We start from the raw sequence: 20,202 nt of genomic DNA, 5'->3' as shown, positions 1-20,202 counted from the left end.
TAGAAACCAATCAACATGACAATTGTCAAGAATCATAGACATATACACCCTCGTAAATTAGTGAATGTTTGCATAGTATGGCTCCCCCTTTATATTATCCGATAATTTACCACGGCAACATTTATAAGAATGGCATTTATGAAAAAAAATATATGTTATGTTATGATAAAAAAAGTTTAATTACCTAAAACACCCTCTTAGACACACACATGATGGCAGAAACCCAAGCCAAAGATGAAAGAGGGGTAGTTGTACCTGAGTGATAAAATGTTTGCTAAACCCAAAATCAAACCCTTAGTCTTTGGTTGTAATCATGTCTTTCATTGTTGAAATCACCGATAATCGTGAAGAGGGTGACATAAAATATACCAATTCATCAACTCTAGAAGCAAAATCGCAATGTAAATCGATACAAGTAAATCTAGATACTACAGGAGTTCAACCTTAGGGGGTGTTTGGGATAACTTTTTCAGCTCAAAAGTCATTTTTATAAAATGATTTTTTGTAAAATGTGTTTGGATGGTAAAAAGACAAAAGTTGCTTTTAAGAAATACAAAAGTTCCAAAAGTCCCAAAAGTCACGTTTTTGTGACTTTTGAAATCAGTATTTTTTCCTCTTGCTCAAAAGTTGTTTAAAAAAAACTTTTTAACTTAGACAAACATCTTTTGCATTATTTTGACTTTTCTGAAAAGTGAAAAGTCAAAAAGTTGTTTTTAAAGCATTCCCAAACACCCTCTTAAAAGAACAAAATGAAAATCAGAAGAACACATTCATGAGAGAAGTGTCTTGTACAAACTAAATACATCAGTGCCTTCGCTGAAGAGGGCAAGTTGTTTGTCGAGCGTTTGAGATTAGGAGCAATTGGATGGTCAAAAATTGAAATGAAAGAGTCAAAGGGACGAAAATTGACAAATGACAAATCACGGTGGTCAAAATCTTAAAGTGCACAAAAGGTATTGTTCATAAATGCTAGGACTTTTAATATATGTATTTAATTAAATCTCTTTCCCTTCTTTTTTCTTCTTTTTTTTCTCCATTCTAATAAAAGAGTAGTTTTAATCTCCTTTTGACACGTGTCATCATATTAAGCCTCATAATTAATATAAATTTTATTTTTCTTTTACCATGTTTCATCTTATTATGTCTTATAATTAATGCATATCATTTGTCACATATTGATTTTCCATTTCAAATTTCAAATTTTAAATGTCTCATTCTAATTACATTAAATTAACAATAGTAGAATAAAAATTAAAATAAAATTAATACAAATTATAAAGTGATATAATTTTACATATTTATTTAAATCAATGATTATAATTTTATATAACTAAAAAAACCTCTTAATTAATAATTTATTTAAAATAAATTATTAATAATTTTAAATTTTAACTATTAAATTTTAATTAATTTTATAACCGTGGTTCCCACGGATTATAAATTAGTTGATAATAACCGATTGTGTATGGTAAATTTATTTTTATAAATTAAGCTTATTAAAATTTTTAGTATTTTATCATAGTTTAAAAAACATCTTTTTATAAAATTTGTAGAAAACTAGTTAATATAATGTTGTTTTTGTATATATATATATATATATATATATATATATATATATATATAGGATTTATTTTTCCAGGGTTAATACCATATATAATTTAAAAGAAATTAAATATTCTCTTATATTTTCTTTTTATTCATCCTTCTATCAAATATTAACATGTGTCATATTTAATGTCACATTTAATGAAATTAGTAATAATTTAATCTAATTGTCACCATTTCATATAAGTATGAGGATAATTTAATTTCTCATAATTTAAACCAACTATTCCAAAAGTCTTTAGGACATCAATTTACACTTTATTATATTAAGATTTAACCAACCATGTATATTGTCCCAAATTGGTCAATTCTCACTTGCTAATTGCTAGTGGTTACCCAATCTTTCTTTTTTATCGGTCTAATCCAAATTTCCCTCAATCTTTTAACAACTGTCTTTTACAATACTTTATTTTTACAACTATTTCTACTTTAGTATTTAAAAAATCATTTTTAACAAATTAGTTATTTTACAAAACTACATTTTTTATAACTTTTTGCCTCAATTATTTTACAACTACTTTTACAAGGTTTTTTTTACAACCGTTTTTCTATTTTTTTTTTCATAGTTATAAAAATGAATTTTTATAAAACAAAATTTATCATGTTTTATTTTTCATAATAATCTTGCATGCATGAATACGAATATCTAATAAAGTTAGAAAAGAAATTTGAAAAAGAAAATAATTGTTTAAAAATAATAAAAAATCTTACAAAAACATGCATAAAAAATAAACATATATAAATAGTTTTTACTTCATGATGCATACAAATATGTAAAAAAGCTAGAAAATAAATTTATAAAAAAGTAATTTGTAAAAATGAAAATAAAAATAAATATGTAAAACTAATTATAATAAAAAGAAAAGAAAAAAAGACGTATAGTCTAAGCGTTGTTAGAAGGTGACCAGGAACATGCCTCAGCCAAAAGAATAAAGATTTAAACAAAATATATAGATTTAAGAGTACGATTATGAACCCATATAAAAAATATATTTTCAACATTTCGTGTTCGGCCTCCCTAGTAAAGATATGCTGCCCTCGGTTTTAGTACCTTATTTTCGTAAGCTCCTTTGCCTCCATTATCATCTATAACTTTTACTAAGATGTAAAAAAAATATAATTTTTTTTGTAAAAAACTAGTTTTCTAAAAACACTTAGTCCGCCATCAACATATATATATATATATATATATATATATATATATATATATATATATATATATATATATATATATAAAAGTCAAATGAGAACTAAGACACCGACAACATAAAAAGACTTATATACTTAGTCGGTGTCTTAGTTCCTAACTTTAGAAAACTTCATAAAAGGTCCTTGTAGTTTTCAATTTTTATCTTGATTGGTCCGCCATCAACATAAAAATACTTATATACCCTTTTTAATTTCTTTCACATTTTTCTTTAATTAAAATAAGTTAAAAATAAAATAAAAAATATAGGTAGGTGTGGAAGGTAGTATGGGTCCGTACTACGGAAAGCACAGGTGTAAAAACTAGAAAGAACACAATTTCCCAACATCACCATCTATTATATCATTTGAGGATTAACAGACAGGTGGTTTTCAAGTACTTACAACATAAACCTCACTACATTAACCTACACTACTCTTAACAATGAATCTCTCAATCCTAATCTAAAACAAGATCAAGAACAGATGATAGATCATCTTAACACTACAGAACAAACCCTAATAACAAGAGTTCTTTACAACGAGAGAGAAAGTGTATGAAACAATGAAGAGTGACTGAATGAATGACCCGATCAGCTACTCTTGACCTTAAGTACCTGGGTCATCTTCAACCCGAAGGATCCGCGTGTTAACCCAGATACATATATATCTAACTGAACACATTGCACCCTTCTACAATCTGGAAGTTTACCTGCAATACCCTTTTACACATACATCTACAAATGTATTTATTTTAATTAACAAAATGTTAGTTTGTAACTTTAACCATTATTTATTTTAACATCCCCCCTCAAACTAAACAGTTTGAATATAAATATTAGAAAGAAAAAGGATCAAACAAACTCAGTTTATCACTAAGACTTTGATGTTGAGAAGACATAAAAGACTTAGTGAATATATCTGCAACTTGATTAGAAGAACTAATTTTAACCAGTTTAATAATTCCTTTTATAATTTTTTCCGTTATGAAATGAACATCAATTTAAAAGTGTTTGGTCTTATCATGAAAAACTGGATTCATAGCCAACTTAATGGCTGATTCATTATCACAAAATATGTTAATAGGTATAGAAATTTTATACCCAATATCATATAGAATTTTTAAAATCCAAATTTACTCACATGATAAAGAGCTTAAAGCTCTATATTCAGACTCGTAGAAGAGCGAGATATAGTATATTGTTTCTAAATTTTCCAAGAAACAGGAGAATTACCAAAAAACAGAACATAACCAATTACATATTTCCTAGAAAACATTCTTTTAGCCCAATCAGCATTTGAATACCCTTTTAACAAAAGTTCATCAGATTTAGACTTCAAAATACTAACACCCTTACCAGGACTATACTTAAGATATCTTAACAATCTCATTGCAACTTGAAAATGAACTTTAGTAGGTTTATGCATATATTGATTTAAAACATGTACTGCATATGCAATATCAGGTCTGGTAATAGTAAGATAAATAAGCTTACCAATTAACTTCTGAAAATCTGTAACACTTTCTACTAAAACATCTTTACTATTATCAAACACAATATTTGACTCAAGATGAGTCTTAACAGGTTTACAACTTAACATACCAAAGTCATGTAAAAGTTTTAGACAATACTTTCTTTGAGATAAACAAATACCATTTGGAATATCTATAACTTCAATACCCAAAAAATATTTTAATTTTCCCAAATCTTTTATAAGAAATTGTGATTTCAAGAAATCTTTTACTTTTGTTATTTCATTCTCACAGTTTCCAGTGACAATAATATCATCAACATATACTAACAAAATGTAACACCCAAAGTTTTGAAGGCCAAGAAAGGAAAGGAAACCCTAATTTTTAGGGGCGACTCGGCGAGTCCGAGCGGGATCCGGGTCGAGGTGTAAGTGACCAACTCGGCGAGTCGGCCAAGTGGACTCGGCGAGTCTGGTCTGTGCGAGGAAAACCATAAATCCGGGACTTTGGGCGCTATTTAAGCTCCTTATTCTCTCCATTAGGGTTCCTTAGAGCCTCCCTCATTCAGAAAGCAAACCCTAAGCCTCCATTGTTGTGCATTCAATCTTCCAAGCCATTTTTGGGTGATTTGAAGGAAGAAGAAAGAGGGGAATCAGTGAAGCTTCAAGGATTGGCTTCAGATCTGGAGTTTGTGGAGCCTTTCTGAGGTATTGAAGGTATTAAGTCATTTCCTTCCCTTAGATCTATTTTGGTTGTGAGTTTTGGGGCTTTTTAGCCATGATTAGTTGCCCATTTGAGTTAGAAGCCGGATCTGGAGTTGCTACTTCAGATCTAAGCCGATTTTGGTCTTGGGAAGCATAAAGTTTCAGCCCTTGAGTTGATTATGGAGCCTCCTTGCCTTAAACCCTAGTTTATGGTGTATTTTGCCTAGATCTCCTTCTCTACACGTAAAGTTTGCAACTTTATGTGAGGAATAGGCTTGGGAAGGGTAGATCTACAATTTGGAGTCCATGCATGACTCAAAAGTCCTCTGCATGTATGGAGATCTGAATGGACTCGGGGAGTCCTTTGAGTGGACTCGGCGAGTAGCATGAAGACGAGGAGGAACTCGACAAGTGGGATGAACAGCTCGTCGAGTCAGATGAAGTTGGGCAGGAACTCGGCGAGTTGGATGAACTACTCGGCGAGTCTATTGAAGGTTGTCTTGGACTCGACGAGTCAGGTCGCGAAACCCCCAAACCCTTCGAGTTGAGAATCGAATCAGTGAGTCGAATGGAGACTCGGTGAGTTGGACAGGTCAGGACTCGGAAATCGGTAGACTCGGCGAGTCATGGACTGACTCGGCGAGTCGAGTCGCGAATAGAAGGACTCTGAACATATGAACTCGGCGAGTCAATAGGGTGACTCGGCGAGTAGGGTTGACCTGGGAGGTTGACTTTGACCAGGACTTTGACTTTGACCAGAGTTGACTTGGTTGTCTGTCGGGGGTCAGTTTGACTCAGTGTTGTATTGATATTGGTAGTTCGAGGAGCGAGTGGAGCTGAAGTTCAGAGAGTTGCCGTGCAGCAGCTATTGGGTTCATCAGCCAGATCAGCCAGTGCAGGTGAGTTTCCCTTTGTGTGAATGGGTCTACGGCCACAATGCCGGCCCATGTAGTTATAAGTAGAAGACCCGAGGGTTAGCCCTAGGCACAGTATGCTAGTATGATATTCAGGACAAGGTCTAATGATAGCGGGCGGGTGCCCAAGGAATGGTTTATGTGATAGTTTATACTTGATGTCTGTGTGATACTTGTATGTGCCTGGTAGGGTGGTGAGTGTGGGCGAGGTCCCGTACCTCACCAATAGCAGAGTGTGGATGGTGTTTCACATCTCATTAGCAGCAGGTCAAGGGCGAGGCCCAAGATAGGGAAAGAGTGAGGGAGGGCTGGGCCCGTATCTCACTATCAGTAGGAGCATGGACGGGGCTCCCTGGCTCATCAGTAGAGTTCGGTTGTTAGGACCGGAGGGTAGTCAGACACCCCAGATACGTCTGACAGTATGTGATGTTATGTTTATGTGCTAGCATGATATGATGTTATGTGATAGTGGTAGTAGGGGGTGAAATAGTCCCCACTTACCGGTCGACAGGACCGAAGGGGTAGGCCAGCACCCAGATATGTTAGGCAGTATATGACTTATGTGTTTACGCTATGCTTTTATGTGGTAGTGTTAGGGGGTGAAATAGTCCCCGGTTACCGGTTGAAAGATACCGAAGGGGAGGCCAGCACCCAGATATGTTAGGCAGTATCCGGTCGTGAGGACCGAAGGGGAGCCAGCACCCAGATATGCTAGGCAGTATCCGGTCGAGAGGACCGAAGGGGAGCCAGCACCTAGATATGCTAGGCAGTATCCGGTCGAGAGGACCGAAGGGGAGGCTAGCACCTAGATATGCTAGGCAGTATCCGGTCGAAAGGACCGAAGGGGTAGGTCGGGCACCCAGATATGCCTGACAGTATATGTATGTTATATGAATGTATGGTATAATGGGGGAGCTCACTAAGCTTCGTGCTTACGGTTTTCAGTTTTGGCTTCAGGTACTTCCGGTAGCGGATGATGGAGCTCGGGATGATCGCATGGCACACACCATAGATTAGTCAGCCTGGGAATGTTTACTCTGATAACGAACATGTATTAAACTAATACTCCGTTTATGTTTTGAAATGATGAATTTGCTCAAAGTAATGTTTTATTAAAAGAAATTTTTAGTCTTGAATTTTGGGACGTTACACAAAATAACAATCAACTTTCCTGAAACCTTAAAAAACATTGAGTAATCATTATAACTCTGTTTAAAACCAAAATTAATCAAAGAACTACTTAGCTTTTCATTCCACTTTCTTGGTGTCTGTTTTTAAACCATATAAAGATTTTAACAGTTTACAAACTCTGTTATCTTTTTTACTATGATATCAGGAGGTATTGTCATATATACCTCCTCTTCAAGAGAACCATACAAAAAAAGCATTATTAATGTCAAACTGATACAAATTCCAATTATAGTTTACAGGTAACGTAAGAACAACACGAATAGTAACTATTTTCGCTATAGGAGCAAAAGTTTCCTCATAGTCAATACCTTCCCGTGATTATACCCTTTTGCTACTAAACGAGCTTTATACCTTTCTATTTCACCATTTGCTTCGTATTTAATTTTATATATCCAACGACATCCTATAGGTTTTCTATTTTTAGGTAAATCTGTTATAACCCAAGTATTATTCCTATACAAAGCTTCCATTTCCTGATTCATAGCTTTAACCCATTCAGGATTAAGAGAAGCTTCATAATAAGACTGAGGTTCAACTGTTTTATCAAGATAATAACAAAACACTTGTTTCAGAAATTAAATTTGAATAGTTAACAGTTTTTTCAATTCCATATTTATATTTTCCTTCTACAATATAATCACTAAATTTAGATGGAAGCCTAGTTTCTCACCTGGTACGTGTGAGACCAATAGACTGAGTATCAGAAGGATCATAAACTAAAGGACTATTTTCCTCATACCTGACAGGAGAGTCAGGGGAACCAACAGAACTAGGACCAGACCTATCAAAGAGAGGCACATTGGACCCTTCAAATCTTAAACTAGTATATATGTTCCTCTCTGTAGGATCTTTTCTACTAGGACTCAAAGGAGAACTAGCACCATCTAAATGATGATCCAGTCCTTGAGTTCTATTAGAAACACCTTTATCCACATAATTTTCAGAAAGTAAAGGATCATCATAGGAAAATTGATCAATCCCACAAGAAACATCATTGGACCTACTAAACACAGGGTTCTGCATTTTGAATGGAAACACATATTCGTAGAATTTAACATCCCTGGAAACAAACATAGAATTTGAATCAAGACTTAAAACTTTGTATCCTTTCTTTTCTAAAGAATAACCCATAAAAACACACTTTTCAGAATGAGCAGAAAACTTATCAGTATTATTTAAACTAGTAGAAAAACATAAACACCCAAACACACGAAGATTATCAGAATTAGGTGACTTTTTATAAACTAACTCATAAGGAGACAACCCTTTTAAAATAAAAGAAGGAGTTCTATTAATAAGGAAAACTGATGTGAGAATAACATCACCCCAATACTTTAATGGAACCCCTGATTGAAACATAAGAGACCTAGCAACATTAAGAATATGTTTGTGTTTTGTAACGACCCGTCTCCGGTATGATGATTCCATGGTATTTATTTTGAAGTTTGCAAGAGGGACTCGGCGAGTTCATAGCCTGACTCGCCGAGTAGGGACGGGATTTCGAGCACGTGTTAGTCGGCGACTCGGCGAGTCCATATTCGGGACTCGGCGAGTCTGCCTGTCTGGAAGAAACCCTAAATCCCCGGGTTGCTCATTATTTAAGCCACCTTATAGCCCCCAATCTCGCCTCCTTCAACCTCAGAGAGCTGTGAGAAAACCCTAATCCGTTCTTGAGTGATTTAAGTGTTATTGTGTGATATTTTGAAGGCTTGAAGAAGAAGAAGAAGAAGAAAGGAGCAAAAGGAAGAAGTGTAGAGCAAAGATTCAAGGGCAAATCAGAATCCATTGAGGTATTCTTCGGATTCCCTCCCCTTTTATACTTCAAATTTCCATTGGAACTCTTCTAGTAATAGTTTTATGCCTTCTCAAGCCTTATGATCGTATGGATGCCTTAGTAGATCGAGATATCCTTAGATCTGTTCATTTAGGAGTTGTAGAGCCCGGATCTATTGCCTTTTTGAAGATACTTTGCATGAAAACCCTAGATCTAGCCTTTATTATGCTTTTTGAGCTATTTTATCTTCATGGATGCATATGGGCACGTAAAGATAGAATCTTAACGTGCCAATCGAGTTAAGGGAGTCCAGATCTATAAGTTCTATACACTGGATTCAAGCAGAATCGAGTTTTGAATTGTTGCATGCAAGCGACTCGGCGAGCCGAGTCGAGAGTCCCCGATTTTTCCTTTTCGAGTGATGCCGAGTAGGACCAGTGAGTGGTAGAGTGGACTCAGCGAGTTTGAGGTCAGACTCGGTAATGGAGGGACTCGGCGAGTTGTTCATACAACTCGGCGAGTCCAAGGCAATCTTCTTAGCTCGAAGAACAACTCGTCGAGTTGTTCATATGACTCGGCGAGTCGGATGCAGATTGCCTAAGTTTTTGATTCGAAAGGGAACTCGTCGAGTTGATGCCAACTCGGCGAGTCAGGTGGCCCAACTCGGCGAGTCAGGTCAACTGTGGGTTGACTTTGACCAGGAGAGTTGACTTTGACCAGGAGAGTTGGCTTTGATCAGGAGAGTTGACTTTGACCAAGGGTAAAAGAGTCATTTTACCCAAGTGCAGTGATTAGCATTGATTGAGTGTGTTTATGGACTTGTAGCCGGGGAGATACCGGAGCAGCAGCAGATAGCTTTCAGAGCCATACACACAGCATCCAGTTCACGAGGTGAGTTTCCTTCCAGTAGGAACGGGTCTACGGCCACAATGCCGACCCATTTAGTTAGTAGCAGTTCCGGACTTCAGTCCGAAGCAGTAGTTCAGTATGCTTGATGTCTCCGTGATTCAAGCATGTTGTGTGTTATATGTTCCGGACTATGGTCTGATGCAGAATGCAATATGTGTGTTTATGTTAGTTGCTATGTGTTATGCCATGCTATGATGAGTAGTTCCGGACTTCGGTCCGATGCAGTCAGTTCCGGACTTCGGTTCGATGCAGTTAGTTCCGGACTTACGTCCGATGCAGTCAGTTCCGGACTTCGGTCCGATGCAGTCAGTTCCGGACTTCGGTCCGATGCAGTCAGTTCCGGACTTCGGTCCGATGCAGCTAGTTCCGGACTTCGGTCCGATGCAGTGGGCAAGGCCCAGTATGTGTCTTATATGTATTGTATGGTATGTGGTAGTTTGGGGGAGCTCACTAAGCTTCGTGCTTACAGTTTCAGTTTTGGTTTCAGATACTTCCGCAAGTAAAGGGAAGAGCTCGGGATGATGGCATCGCACACACCACAGCTTCAGTTTTCATCCTGGGAGTTGATTCAGTTTCTTGATTTTGATATGTTATAGTTATGATACAGTTTTCCTCACAGTATTTTTACTACGGTTGAGATACATAGTGTGTGGTTTTATGATATGATACTCAGATTTATGGTTTTTGGTTATATTGAAAAATGAAATTTTTGAGTCGTATTTTGGGTCGTTTCAAGTTGGTATCAGAGCCTTGGTTTGAGGGATTCGGATACACTTCCGGGTGTATCTGAACTCAAACAAAGGGGAAGATAGAAAGATTTTTAAAAAGGAAAGTGTTTTCTAAAGAATGTTGAAAGCACTTAGAAAGAAAGAAATTTTTAAACGAGATAAGGGTGTGGTGCATGCGATCAGCCGAGCTCAAGTAAGTACTCCCAAATTACCCATACAAGTTATTTGTTCAGTTTCAGTTTCAGTAGAACAGCATGCTAGTATAGGACTAAGGATCTAGGAGGATGCCTTATGTGCCTGCTATATGTGTATCAGCTTTATGAGCATTGCATGCTAGTATTGAGTAGACAGCAGTAGGATAGCCTATTTAGGTTATGCCTGATAGTATGAGCCTAGCATTATATGCTAGTACAGTTTCTTGGTATGAGAATAGTTTTGCCTGAGTATGTTTCCTTTATCCGAATGCTGCTTGCTTTGTGCTTTGTGGGATTCTGAGTGATGGGAGTTAGCCATTAGGTGAATACGTTACATTACATGTGATCAGGGTTGAATAATCTCAGAGTGCTGGATTTGACCCTATTTCGCAGCTCTCGTTTGAGTCCAACCGTTGTAGGGACGAGTCTTTTACTCGAAGGATTATCTGAGCCTCGTCACATGTGATGGTATCCAGGTGGTGGCTAGTTGGCATCACGAGGAGGCCTTCAGCAGCTGAGGACTGGTTTGAGTTGAGTCTGAGGTTTCCCTAGGGCAAGCCTAGGATGAGAGTAGCAGAGATCAGTAGTAGTAGAAGTGACTTGGTGGAGTCAAGGCAGTTCTTGAAGAAAGTACGGATAGATGTGGAAGGTAGTATGGGCCCGTACTACTGAAAGCAGAGGATCCGTACTCGAATCAAGAAAGGCTGAGACAAGACCAGGAAGCTAGTTGTAGTATCAATGATCCCTTGAGATATTTCAGTTTTCTGATGTAGTTGTGATGTGTTTCAGAATGGTGGTTTTGCGTTCGAGACCAGCAGCCGGCAGTGGAGGTGCCGGGGAGGGATCAGGTTCAGGCTCGGGGGACGAGCGCATGGATGAGCAGACCCGAGAGTTTCTTTCTTCAGAGATTACGCGTATCATTATAGAGCAGACTCCTGTGATCTTCGGTTCGATCAAGGAGGGAATCCTAGAGCTGATGGATGAGAGATTGGGCACCTTCCGTGCCGAGGTGGCGGCCATGATGGGGTCGCGCACCCTTACATTCAGGGAGTTCAGGGCATGTGGAGCTCCAGACTATCATGGGGCGCGGGACCCCATAGCGAGTACTAGATGGTTGGCGGATGTGGCCAACGCTTTCCGCACTAGCAGGTGTCCCGAGGGGGACAAGGTCAGATTGGCGTCCTGTCTTCTGAAGGACAGGGCACGGGATTGGTGGGAGGAGGTCGGACATACCATTGGAGATGATGCAGCATTGGACGTCATGACCTGGGCTGACTTCTCTACCAGGTTCAGGGCAGAGTTTGCACCGGTTATTGAGGTGCAGCAGTTAGCTAGGGAGTTTCAGGACCTCACCCAGACTACAGAGACAGTGGCGGAGATCACCGCCAAGTTCAGGAAGAGGGCTCTTCTCGTTCCTCAGTATGCAGCCGATGAGGAGATGAAGAAGGCCCGTTATCATGAGATGTTGCGGAGCGATATCCGCCTGTTTGTGAGCCGGTCCAGCTGTAAAACGCTGGATGACATGATTGCTAGGGCTCGGGAGAGGGAGATTGATCTCGAGATGGAGAAGAAGAGGAAACCGGAGGCGGTTTCGGGTACAGGTAGTTCGGGCAAAAAGCCCAAGGTTTCAGATCACAGATCTAGGAGTCAGCAGAGCCACGGTCGATGTGGCAAGTGTGGGAGATTGCACGAGGGGGCGTGCAAGGCAGGGAGTTCCGGCTGCTACAAGTGCGGTCGGATTGGGCATTTGAGTAGGGATTGTACGGCCCCTGCTACTACCGTTGCAGCATCAGATCTGATTTGCTTTCAGTGCAATCAGAGGGGACATAAAAAGTCCCAGTATCCGAGTTTAGCCACAGCAGGGAAGGTGGCTGCACCTGCCCCTGCTACCTTGAGGATTACTGATGGCCGGCAGGGCCGAGCCGAGACGCCAGTGGCGAAGAGTAGGGCGTTTCAGATGACAACAGAGGAGGCGCGAGCGACTACTGATGTGGTGACAGGTATGTATCTTCCCTTCATCCCTTTATTATTATTGATTGATTATTGCTTATTATTGTATGTTTTATTTAGGGTCGTTCTCTGTGAACGACATCTCTGCTATGGTATTATTCGATTCGGGGGCTACCCGATCATTCGTATCGCTTGCGCTTAGCAAGAGATTTAGTAGAGCTCCAGGGGAGCTGGATTGTCCATTAGAGGTTGAGATAGCAGATGATAGGACCGTGAGGGTCGGCAGAGTGCATAGAGGGTGTTCTCTTCAGTTGTTTGATGAGCAGTTTTCAGTGGACTTGGTTCCTATTCCCCTGCGATGGAATAAGGTTATTGTGGGCATGGATTGGCTAAGCCCCAATGGGGCGGTGATTGATTGTGAGCTTCAGCTAGTGAGGGTTCGCACTCCCAGTGGGGGAGAGTTAGTGATTCAGGGCGAGAGGCCACAGCGCGGACCGACCTTTTGTTCCGCCGCGAGAGCGAGACGTTATTTCCAGCAGGGTTGCGCGAGTTATGTAGCTTATGTCTTGGATGCCCGGGAGAAGGGCAAGACGGCAGTTGAAGATGTTCCGATAGTGCGAGACTTCCCGGATGTATTTCCCGAGGATTTACCGGGAATACCTCCTGAGAGGCAGGTTGAGTTTAGGATCGACCTGATTCCTGGTGCGGCTCCGATAGCCAAGGCACCGTATCGCCTAGCTCTCCCTGAGATGCAGGAGTTGTCTACGCAGCTGCAGGAGCTGTTAGACAAGGGTTTCATTCGGCCGAGCAGTTCGCCTTGGGGAGCGCCGATCCTGTTTGTGAGGAAGAAGGATGGGTCGCATCGTATGTGTATAGATTATCGGGAGTTGAATAAGGTAACGGTGAAGAACCGTTACCCACTTCCGAGGATAGATGATTTGTTTGATCAGCTTCAGGGAGCGTCTTGGTTCTCCAAGATCGATCTACGCTCCGGTTACCATCAGATGCGGGTTAGAGATGAGGATGTACAGAAGACTGCTTTCAGGACCAGGTATGGTCATTATGAGTTTGTGGTGATGCCATTTGGGCTCACCAATGCTCCAGCCGCGTTCACGGATCTCATGAATCGCGTGTGCAGGCCGATGCTGGATCGGTCAGTGATAGTATTCATAGATGATATCTTGGTGTATTCCAAGACGCAAGAGCAGCATGAGGAGCACCTGCGGGAGGTGCTGGAGGTTTTGAGGAGGGAGAGACTTTTCGCAAAGTTCTCCAAATGTGAGTTCTGGTTGCGCGAGGTGCAGTTCCTTGGTCACCTCGTCAACCAGAAGGGTATTTTGGTAGATCCGGCCAAGATAGATGCCGTGATGCAGTGGGAGGTCCCGAAGTCTCCATCTGAGATTCGGAGCTTCCTAGGGTTGGCAGGGTATTACTGGAGATTCATTCAGGATTTCTCCAAGATAGCAGTGCCGCTCACCCGACTGACCAAGAAGTCGGTGGTATTTCGTTGGGGGCCTGAGCAGCAGGCAGCGTTCGAGACCCTCAGAGAGAGATTATGCGAGGCTCCAATCCTTACCTTGCCAGAGGGAGTAGAGGACTTCGTAGTCTACTGTGATGCCTCGATCACAGGTATGGGAGCAGTATTGATGCAGCGGGGCCATGTGATAGCTTACACCTCGAGACAATTGAAGCCTCACGAGGCTAACTATCCTACCCATGATTTAGAGCTGGGGGCGGTTGTGTTTGCCCTCAAGATTTGGAGGCATTATCTTTATGGGGTCCGTTGTACTATTTACACGGATCACAAGAGTTTGAGGTACCTTATGGATCAGTCGAGTCTGAACATGAGGCAGAGGAGATGGTTGGATGTGCTAAAGGATTATGATTGTGAGATCCTTTACCATCCAGGGAAGGCCAACGTGGTGGCCGACGCCCTATGCCGCAAAGTGTCGGCAGCCCCTATCAGAGATCTGTGTTTGAGGATGACAGTGATCACTCCATTGTTGGAGCGGATCAAGGAGGCTCAAGTTGAGGGCCTCAAGGAGGAGAGGCAGAAGTGTGAGAGGATAGTGGGCCGAGTAGCCTCGTTTGATTATGACAGTCGGGGATTGCTGACGCTTCACGGGAGGGTGTGGGTATCGTACTGGGGTGGAGTACGGCAGGTGTTGATGGACGAGGCTCATAAGTCTCGATTTTCTATCCACCCAGGGGCGACGAAGATGTATCGAGATCTTTGACCCGATTATTGGTGGCCCTGCATGAAGCGGGACGTCGCCTGGTATGTTGAGAGATGCCTGACCTGCAGGAAGGTCAAGGCGGAGCACCAGAGGCCTCACGGCAAGATGCAGCCGTTAGACATTCCAGTGTGGAAATGGGAGGACATCACCATGGATTTTGTCACCAAGCTTCCCAGGACCGCACGAGGAGTAGATTCGATATGGGTAGTAGTGGATCGGTTGACGAAGAGTGCTCATTTTATCCCGATCCAGGAGAGTATATCGGCAGAGAAGTTAGCCGATATCTATGTGCGAGAGATTGTGGCACGTCATGGAGTGCCGGTATCGGTGGTGTCAGACCGAGATGTCCGTTTTACATCCAGATTTTGGAAGCGGTTCCACGACGAGATGGGTACTCGTCTCCATTTCAGCACCGCTTTCCACCCTCAGACGGACGGGCAGAGCGAGAGGACGATTCAGATTCTCGAGGACATGCTCAGGGCATGTGTTTTAGATTTCGGTGGCAGTTGGGTTACGTATCTTCCGTTAGCGGAATTTTCGTATAACAACAGTTATCATGCGAGCATTGATCGACCTCCCTTTGAGATGCTTTATGGGAGGAAGTGTAGGACCCCGATTTGTTGGGGCGAGGTCGGTCAGCGAGTCATCGGGAGCACAGAGGTGGTGCTCAAGACGACCGAGTTGATCCAGTAGGTCCGTAGTAGACTGCAGACTGCGCAGAGTCGGCAGAAAAGCTACGCCGACAGGAGGCGTTCAGACTTGGAGTTCCAGGTGGGTGATATGGTCCTTCTGAAGGTCTCACCTTGGAAGGGTGTCATCAGGTTCCGGAAGAGGGGCAATTTGGGTCCCAGGTTTATTGGTCCTTTCAGGGTTTTGGCCCGGGTGGGTCGGGTTGCTTATCGGTTGGATCTTCCTGAGGAGCTTAGTCAGATCCACAACACTTTCCATGTGTCTCAGTTGAGGAAGTGTTTGGTGGATGAGTCAGCAGTCGTTCCCCTAGAGGATATTCAGGTTGATAGCAGCCTGAATTATATTGAGAGGCCGGTCGCGATTCTGGACCGGAAGACCAAGACCTTGAGGAACAGGGAAATTCAGTTAGTGAAGGTGCAGTGGCAGCACCGGAAGGGGTCTGAGTGGACGTGGGAGGCTGAGGAGGAGATGAGAGAGCACTACCCAGAGATATTTGCAGATTCAGCCGTAGCAGACTTCGAGGACGAAGTCTGATATAAGTGGGGGAGAATTGTAACGACCCGTCTCCGGTATGATGATTCCATGGTATTTATTTTGAAGTTTGCAAGAGGGACTCGGCGAGTTCATAGCCTGAATCGCCGAGTAGGGACGGGATTTCGAGCACGTGTTAGTCGGCGACTCGGCGAGTCCATATTCGGGACTCGGCGAGTCTGCCTGTCTGGAAGAAACCCTAAATCCCCGGGTTGCTCACTATTTAAGCCACCTTATAGCCCCCAATCTCGCCTCCTTCGCCCTCAGAGAGTTGTGAGAAAACCCTAATCCGTTCTTGAGTGATTTAAGTGTTATTGTGTGATATTTTGAAGGCTTGAAGAAGAAGAAGAAGAAAGGAGCAAAGGGAAGAAGTGTAGAGCAAAGATTCAAGGGCAAATCAGAATCCATTGAGGTATTCTTTGGATTCCCTCCCCTTTTATACTTCAAATTTCCATTGGAACTCTTCTAGTAATAGTTTTATGCCTTCTCAAGCCTTATGATCGTATGTATGCCTTAGTAGATCGAGATATCCTTAGATCTGTTCATTTAGGAGTTATAGAGCCCGGATCTATTGCCTTTTTGAAGATACTTTGCATGAAAACCCTAGATCTAGCCTTTATTATGCTTTTTGAGCTATTTTATCTTCATGGATGCATATGGGCACGTAAAGATAGAATCTTTACGTGCCAATCGAGTTAAGGGAGTCCAGATCTATAAGTTCTATACACTGGATTCAAGCAGAATCGAGTTTTGAATTGTTGCATGCAAGCGACTCGGCGAGTCGGAAGAACGACTCGGCGAGTCGAGTCGAGAGTCCCCGATTTTTCCTTTTCGAGTGATGCCGAATACGACCTGTGAGTGGTAGAGTGGACTCAGCGAGTTTGAGGTCAGACTCAGTAATGGAGGGACCCGGCGAGTTGTTCATACAACTCGGCGAGTCCAAGGCAATCTTCTTAGCTCGAAGAACAACTCGTCGAGTTGTTCATATGACTCGGCGAGTCGGATGCATATTGCCTAAGTTTTTGATTCGAAAGGGAACTCGTCGAGTTGATGCCATACTCGATGAGTAGCAGCGAGTAGGGTCGAGAAGTGAGAATAGGGACTCGGCGAGTTGGCGGCCTAACTCGGCGAGTCAGGTCAACTGTGGGTTGACTTTGACCAGGAGAGTTGACTTTGACCAGGAGAGTTGGCTTTGATCAGGATAGTTGACTTTGACCAAGGGTAAAAGAGTCATTTTACCCCAGTGCAGTGATTAGCATTGATTGAGTGTGTTTATGGACTTGTAGCCGGGGAGATACCGGAGCAGCAGCAGATAGCTTTCAGAGCCATACACACAGCAGCCAGTTCACGAGGTGAGTTTCCTTCCAGTAGGAACGGGTCTACGGCCACAATGCCAGCCCATTTAGTTAGTAGCAGTTCCGAACTTCAGTCCGAAGCAGTAGTTCAGTATGCTTGATGTCTCCGTGATTCAAGCACGTTGTGTGTTATATGTTCCGGACTATGGTCCGATGCAGAATGCAATATGTGTGTTTATGTTAGTTGCTATGTGTTATTCCATGCTATGATGAGTAGTTCCGGACTTCGGTCCGATGCAGTCCGTTCCGGACTTCGGTCCGATGCAGTTAGTTCCGGACTTACGTCCGATGCAGTCAGTTCCAGACTTCGGTCCGATGCAGTTAGTTCCGAACTTCGGTCCGATGCAGTTAGTTCCGGACTTTGGTCCGATGCAGCTAGTTCCGGACTTCGGTCCGATGCAGTGGGCAAGGCCCAGTATGTGTCTTATATGTATTGTATGGTATGTGGTAGTTTGGGGGAGCTCACTAAGCTTCGTGCTTACACTTTCAGTTTTGGTTTCAGGTACTTCCGCAAGCAAAGGGAAGAGCTCGGGATGATGGCATCGCACACACCACAGCTTCAGTTTTCATCCTGGGAGTTGATTCAGTTTCTTGATTTTGATATGTTATAGTTATGATACAGTTTTCCTCATAGTATTTTTACTACGGTTGAGATACATAGTGTGTGGTTTTATGATATGATACTCAGATTTATGGTTTTTTGTTATATTGAAAAATGAAATTTTTGGGTCGTATTTTGGGTCGTTTCATGTTTCCTCTCCACAACTCCATTCTGTTGTGGAGTGTAAACACAAGAGGTCTGATGAGCAATGCCATGATTTTCACAAAAGTTTTTAAAACGAAAATTTGTAAATTCAGCTTCATTATCAGTTCTTATAGTTTTAACAACAACTTGAAATTGATTTTTTAACATATTTAAAAATACAACATAACTTTGAAAAACTTCTTCTTTAGACTTAAGAAGAAACACCTAGGTAGCTCTAGTGAAATCATCCACAATAGTCCAGAAGAATCTAAACCCTCCTACACTCTTAAATCTATATGGTCCCCACACATCAAGATGAACAAGTTCACCAAGAAACTTGTCACATGAAGACTATTATGAAATGCCTCTCTAGTCTGTTTAGATTTATGACAAACTTCACAAGGTGGGAGAGAAACATTACTAAAATTGAGTTTATTCTTAAGAATGTTTAAAGCTTGATCTGCAGGATGACCAAGTCTACTATGACAAGTAAATTTAGACACACAACAAATATTCTCAGAAACACATGACTTATTACCTGAAATATATGGATCAAGGTAATAAAGTCCACCAGATTGGTTACCAGTATCCACCGTCCCCTTGGACTGTGAATCCTAAATATGAAAATTATGTTCATTAAAAACAATTTCACATTTGTTATCTTTACATAGCTTATGAACAGACAACAAATTAACATTGAAATTTGGACCAACAAAGACATCAAACAGTGTAAGAGAATTAGATAATTGCATATTCCCAATTTTATTAATTTGAGCAGAAGACCCATTAGGATGACTAACCCTTAGATTTAATCTACAAACATAAATTGAATCTTGAAGATGTGACTCAGAGCTAATCATATGTTGACTAGCTCCAAAGTCAACAACCCATTTAGGACAGTTGTTATTAAGAAAGGAGTTGCATGAAATACCTGCCATATTGGCATTGACAGGTGTCTCATCCAACCCTTGCTTTGTTTCACCAATGAGACTGAGAAACTTTGCATATTGTTCATTAGTTAAAAAACGACAATCATTACTACTATCACAGGTTCTAGATCCAGGGGATTCAGTTTGAAAACCAGAAGTTGAATTATTAGAAAAACTTTTGTTTTGACTATTGACTTCAGATCTTGGCTTGTAATCCTTTGGATACCCAATAATTTTGAAACATTTATCAATGGAATGACCCTTAAGACCACAGTTCTTACACTGTGGTATTTGACCCTTGGATTTAGATTTTTTCTGATCAACAAATTTAGACACAAAAGCGGAAGACGAGGTTTTAGAACCTGAAATCAAAGAATCAGAACCATGTTTTTTATTTGACTCCTCACGAGACACTAAAGAAAAAGCAGTTTTGACAGAAGGAAGAGGATCCATAAGCAAAATATGACTCTTAACTTGATTATAAGACTCATATAAACCACTTAAAAACTGTATTAGTTTCATTAATTTTGAATGGTTCTTAAAACTACTAGCAGCTTCACAAGTACACTCAGTAAGATTAGTTAAACCATCAAACTCTTTCCAATATAAATCAAGTTTACTAAAGTAATCAGATAAAGACAAACTTCCCTGAGTAAGAGAAACAATTCTTTGATGAACATTAAAGATAACAGAACCATCTGTTTTATGATAAGTTTCAAATAATTCATTCCACAGATCATGAGCACTTTCCTGAACAAGCATGATTAGCATATAAATTTTCAGAAATAGACCCAAGAATCCAAGAACAAGTAATAGCATTAGCACGTTCCCACTTAGACGCTTTAACAGGATCATTAACAGGTTTAGGTACAATTCCATCAGTAAAACCAAGTTTATTACGAGCCTTTAAGGCTCTAACCATAAAACTGCGGCATATCCTAAAAATTTTAGTGCCTAACAATTTGAAATTAATAACACTAGAAACAGCATTATCAGAAGGATGAACATACAAAGGATCATCAAAGTTTATTGCAGGATCAGGTTGAGCCCCAGACCCACCAGTGGACTCAACACCAGAATCAGTCAT

The 20,202-nt window shown here is 40.9% G+C and overlaps 2 protein-coding genes across 2 annotated transcripts; one reads left to right on the top strand and one right to left on the bottom strand.

Annotated features, from left to right (window-relative positions):
• The first annotated feature begins 10,481 nt into the window (after window positions 1-10,481).
• Window positions 10,482-18,112, top strand: LOC145069239 (uncharacterized). Its single transcript, XM_079016183.1, has 2 exons — window positions 10,482-12,678; window positions 17,944-18,112. Exons 1-2 carry the CDS (start codon window positions 11,457-11,459, stop codon window positions 17,976-17,978), a joined length of 1,257 nt encoding a protein of 418 aa, XP_078872309.1. The 5' UTR covers window positions 10,482-11,456; the 3' UTR covers window positions 17,979-18,112.
• A 352-nt stretch (window positions 18,113-18,464) lies between these two features.
• On the bottom strand, window positions 18,465-20,202 carry LOC145067433 (uncharacterized). Its single transcript, XM_079014575.1, has 3 exons — window positions 19,963-20,202; window positions 18,882-19,865; window positions 18,465-18,800 (listed from the first exon to the last, which is right to left on the bottom strand). Exons 1-3 carry the CDS (start codon window positions 20,200-20,202, stop codon window positions 18,465-18,467), a joined length of 1,560 nt encoding a protein of 519 aa, XP_078870701.1.

This window comes from Lactuca serriola, chromosome 8 (assembly GCF_051521515.1).
Source record: "Lactuca serriola cultivar US96UC23 chromosome 8, Lser_US96UC23_V15, whole genome shotgun sequence".
Taxonomy (NCBI): domain Eukaryota; kingdom Viridiplantae; phylum Streptophyta; class Magnoliopsida; order Asterales; family Asteraceae; genus Lactuca; species Lactuca serriola.
The sequence above is the reverse complement of the archived record's forward strand: the minus strand, read 5'-3'. Positions and strand labels throughout refer to the sequence as shown.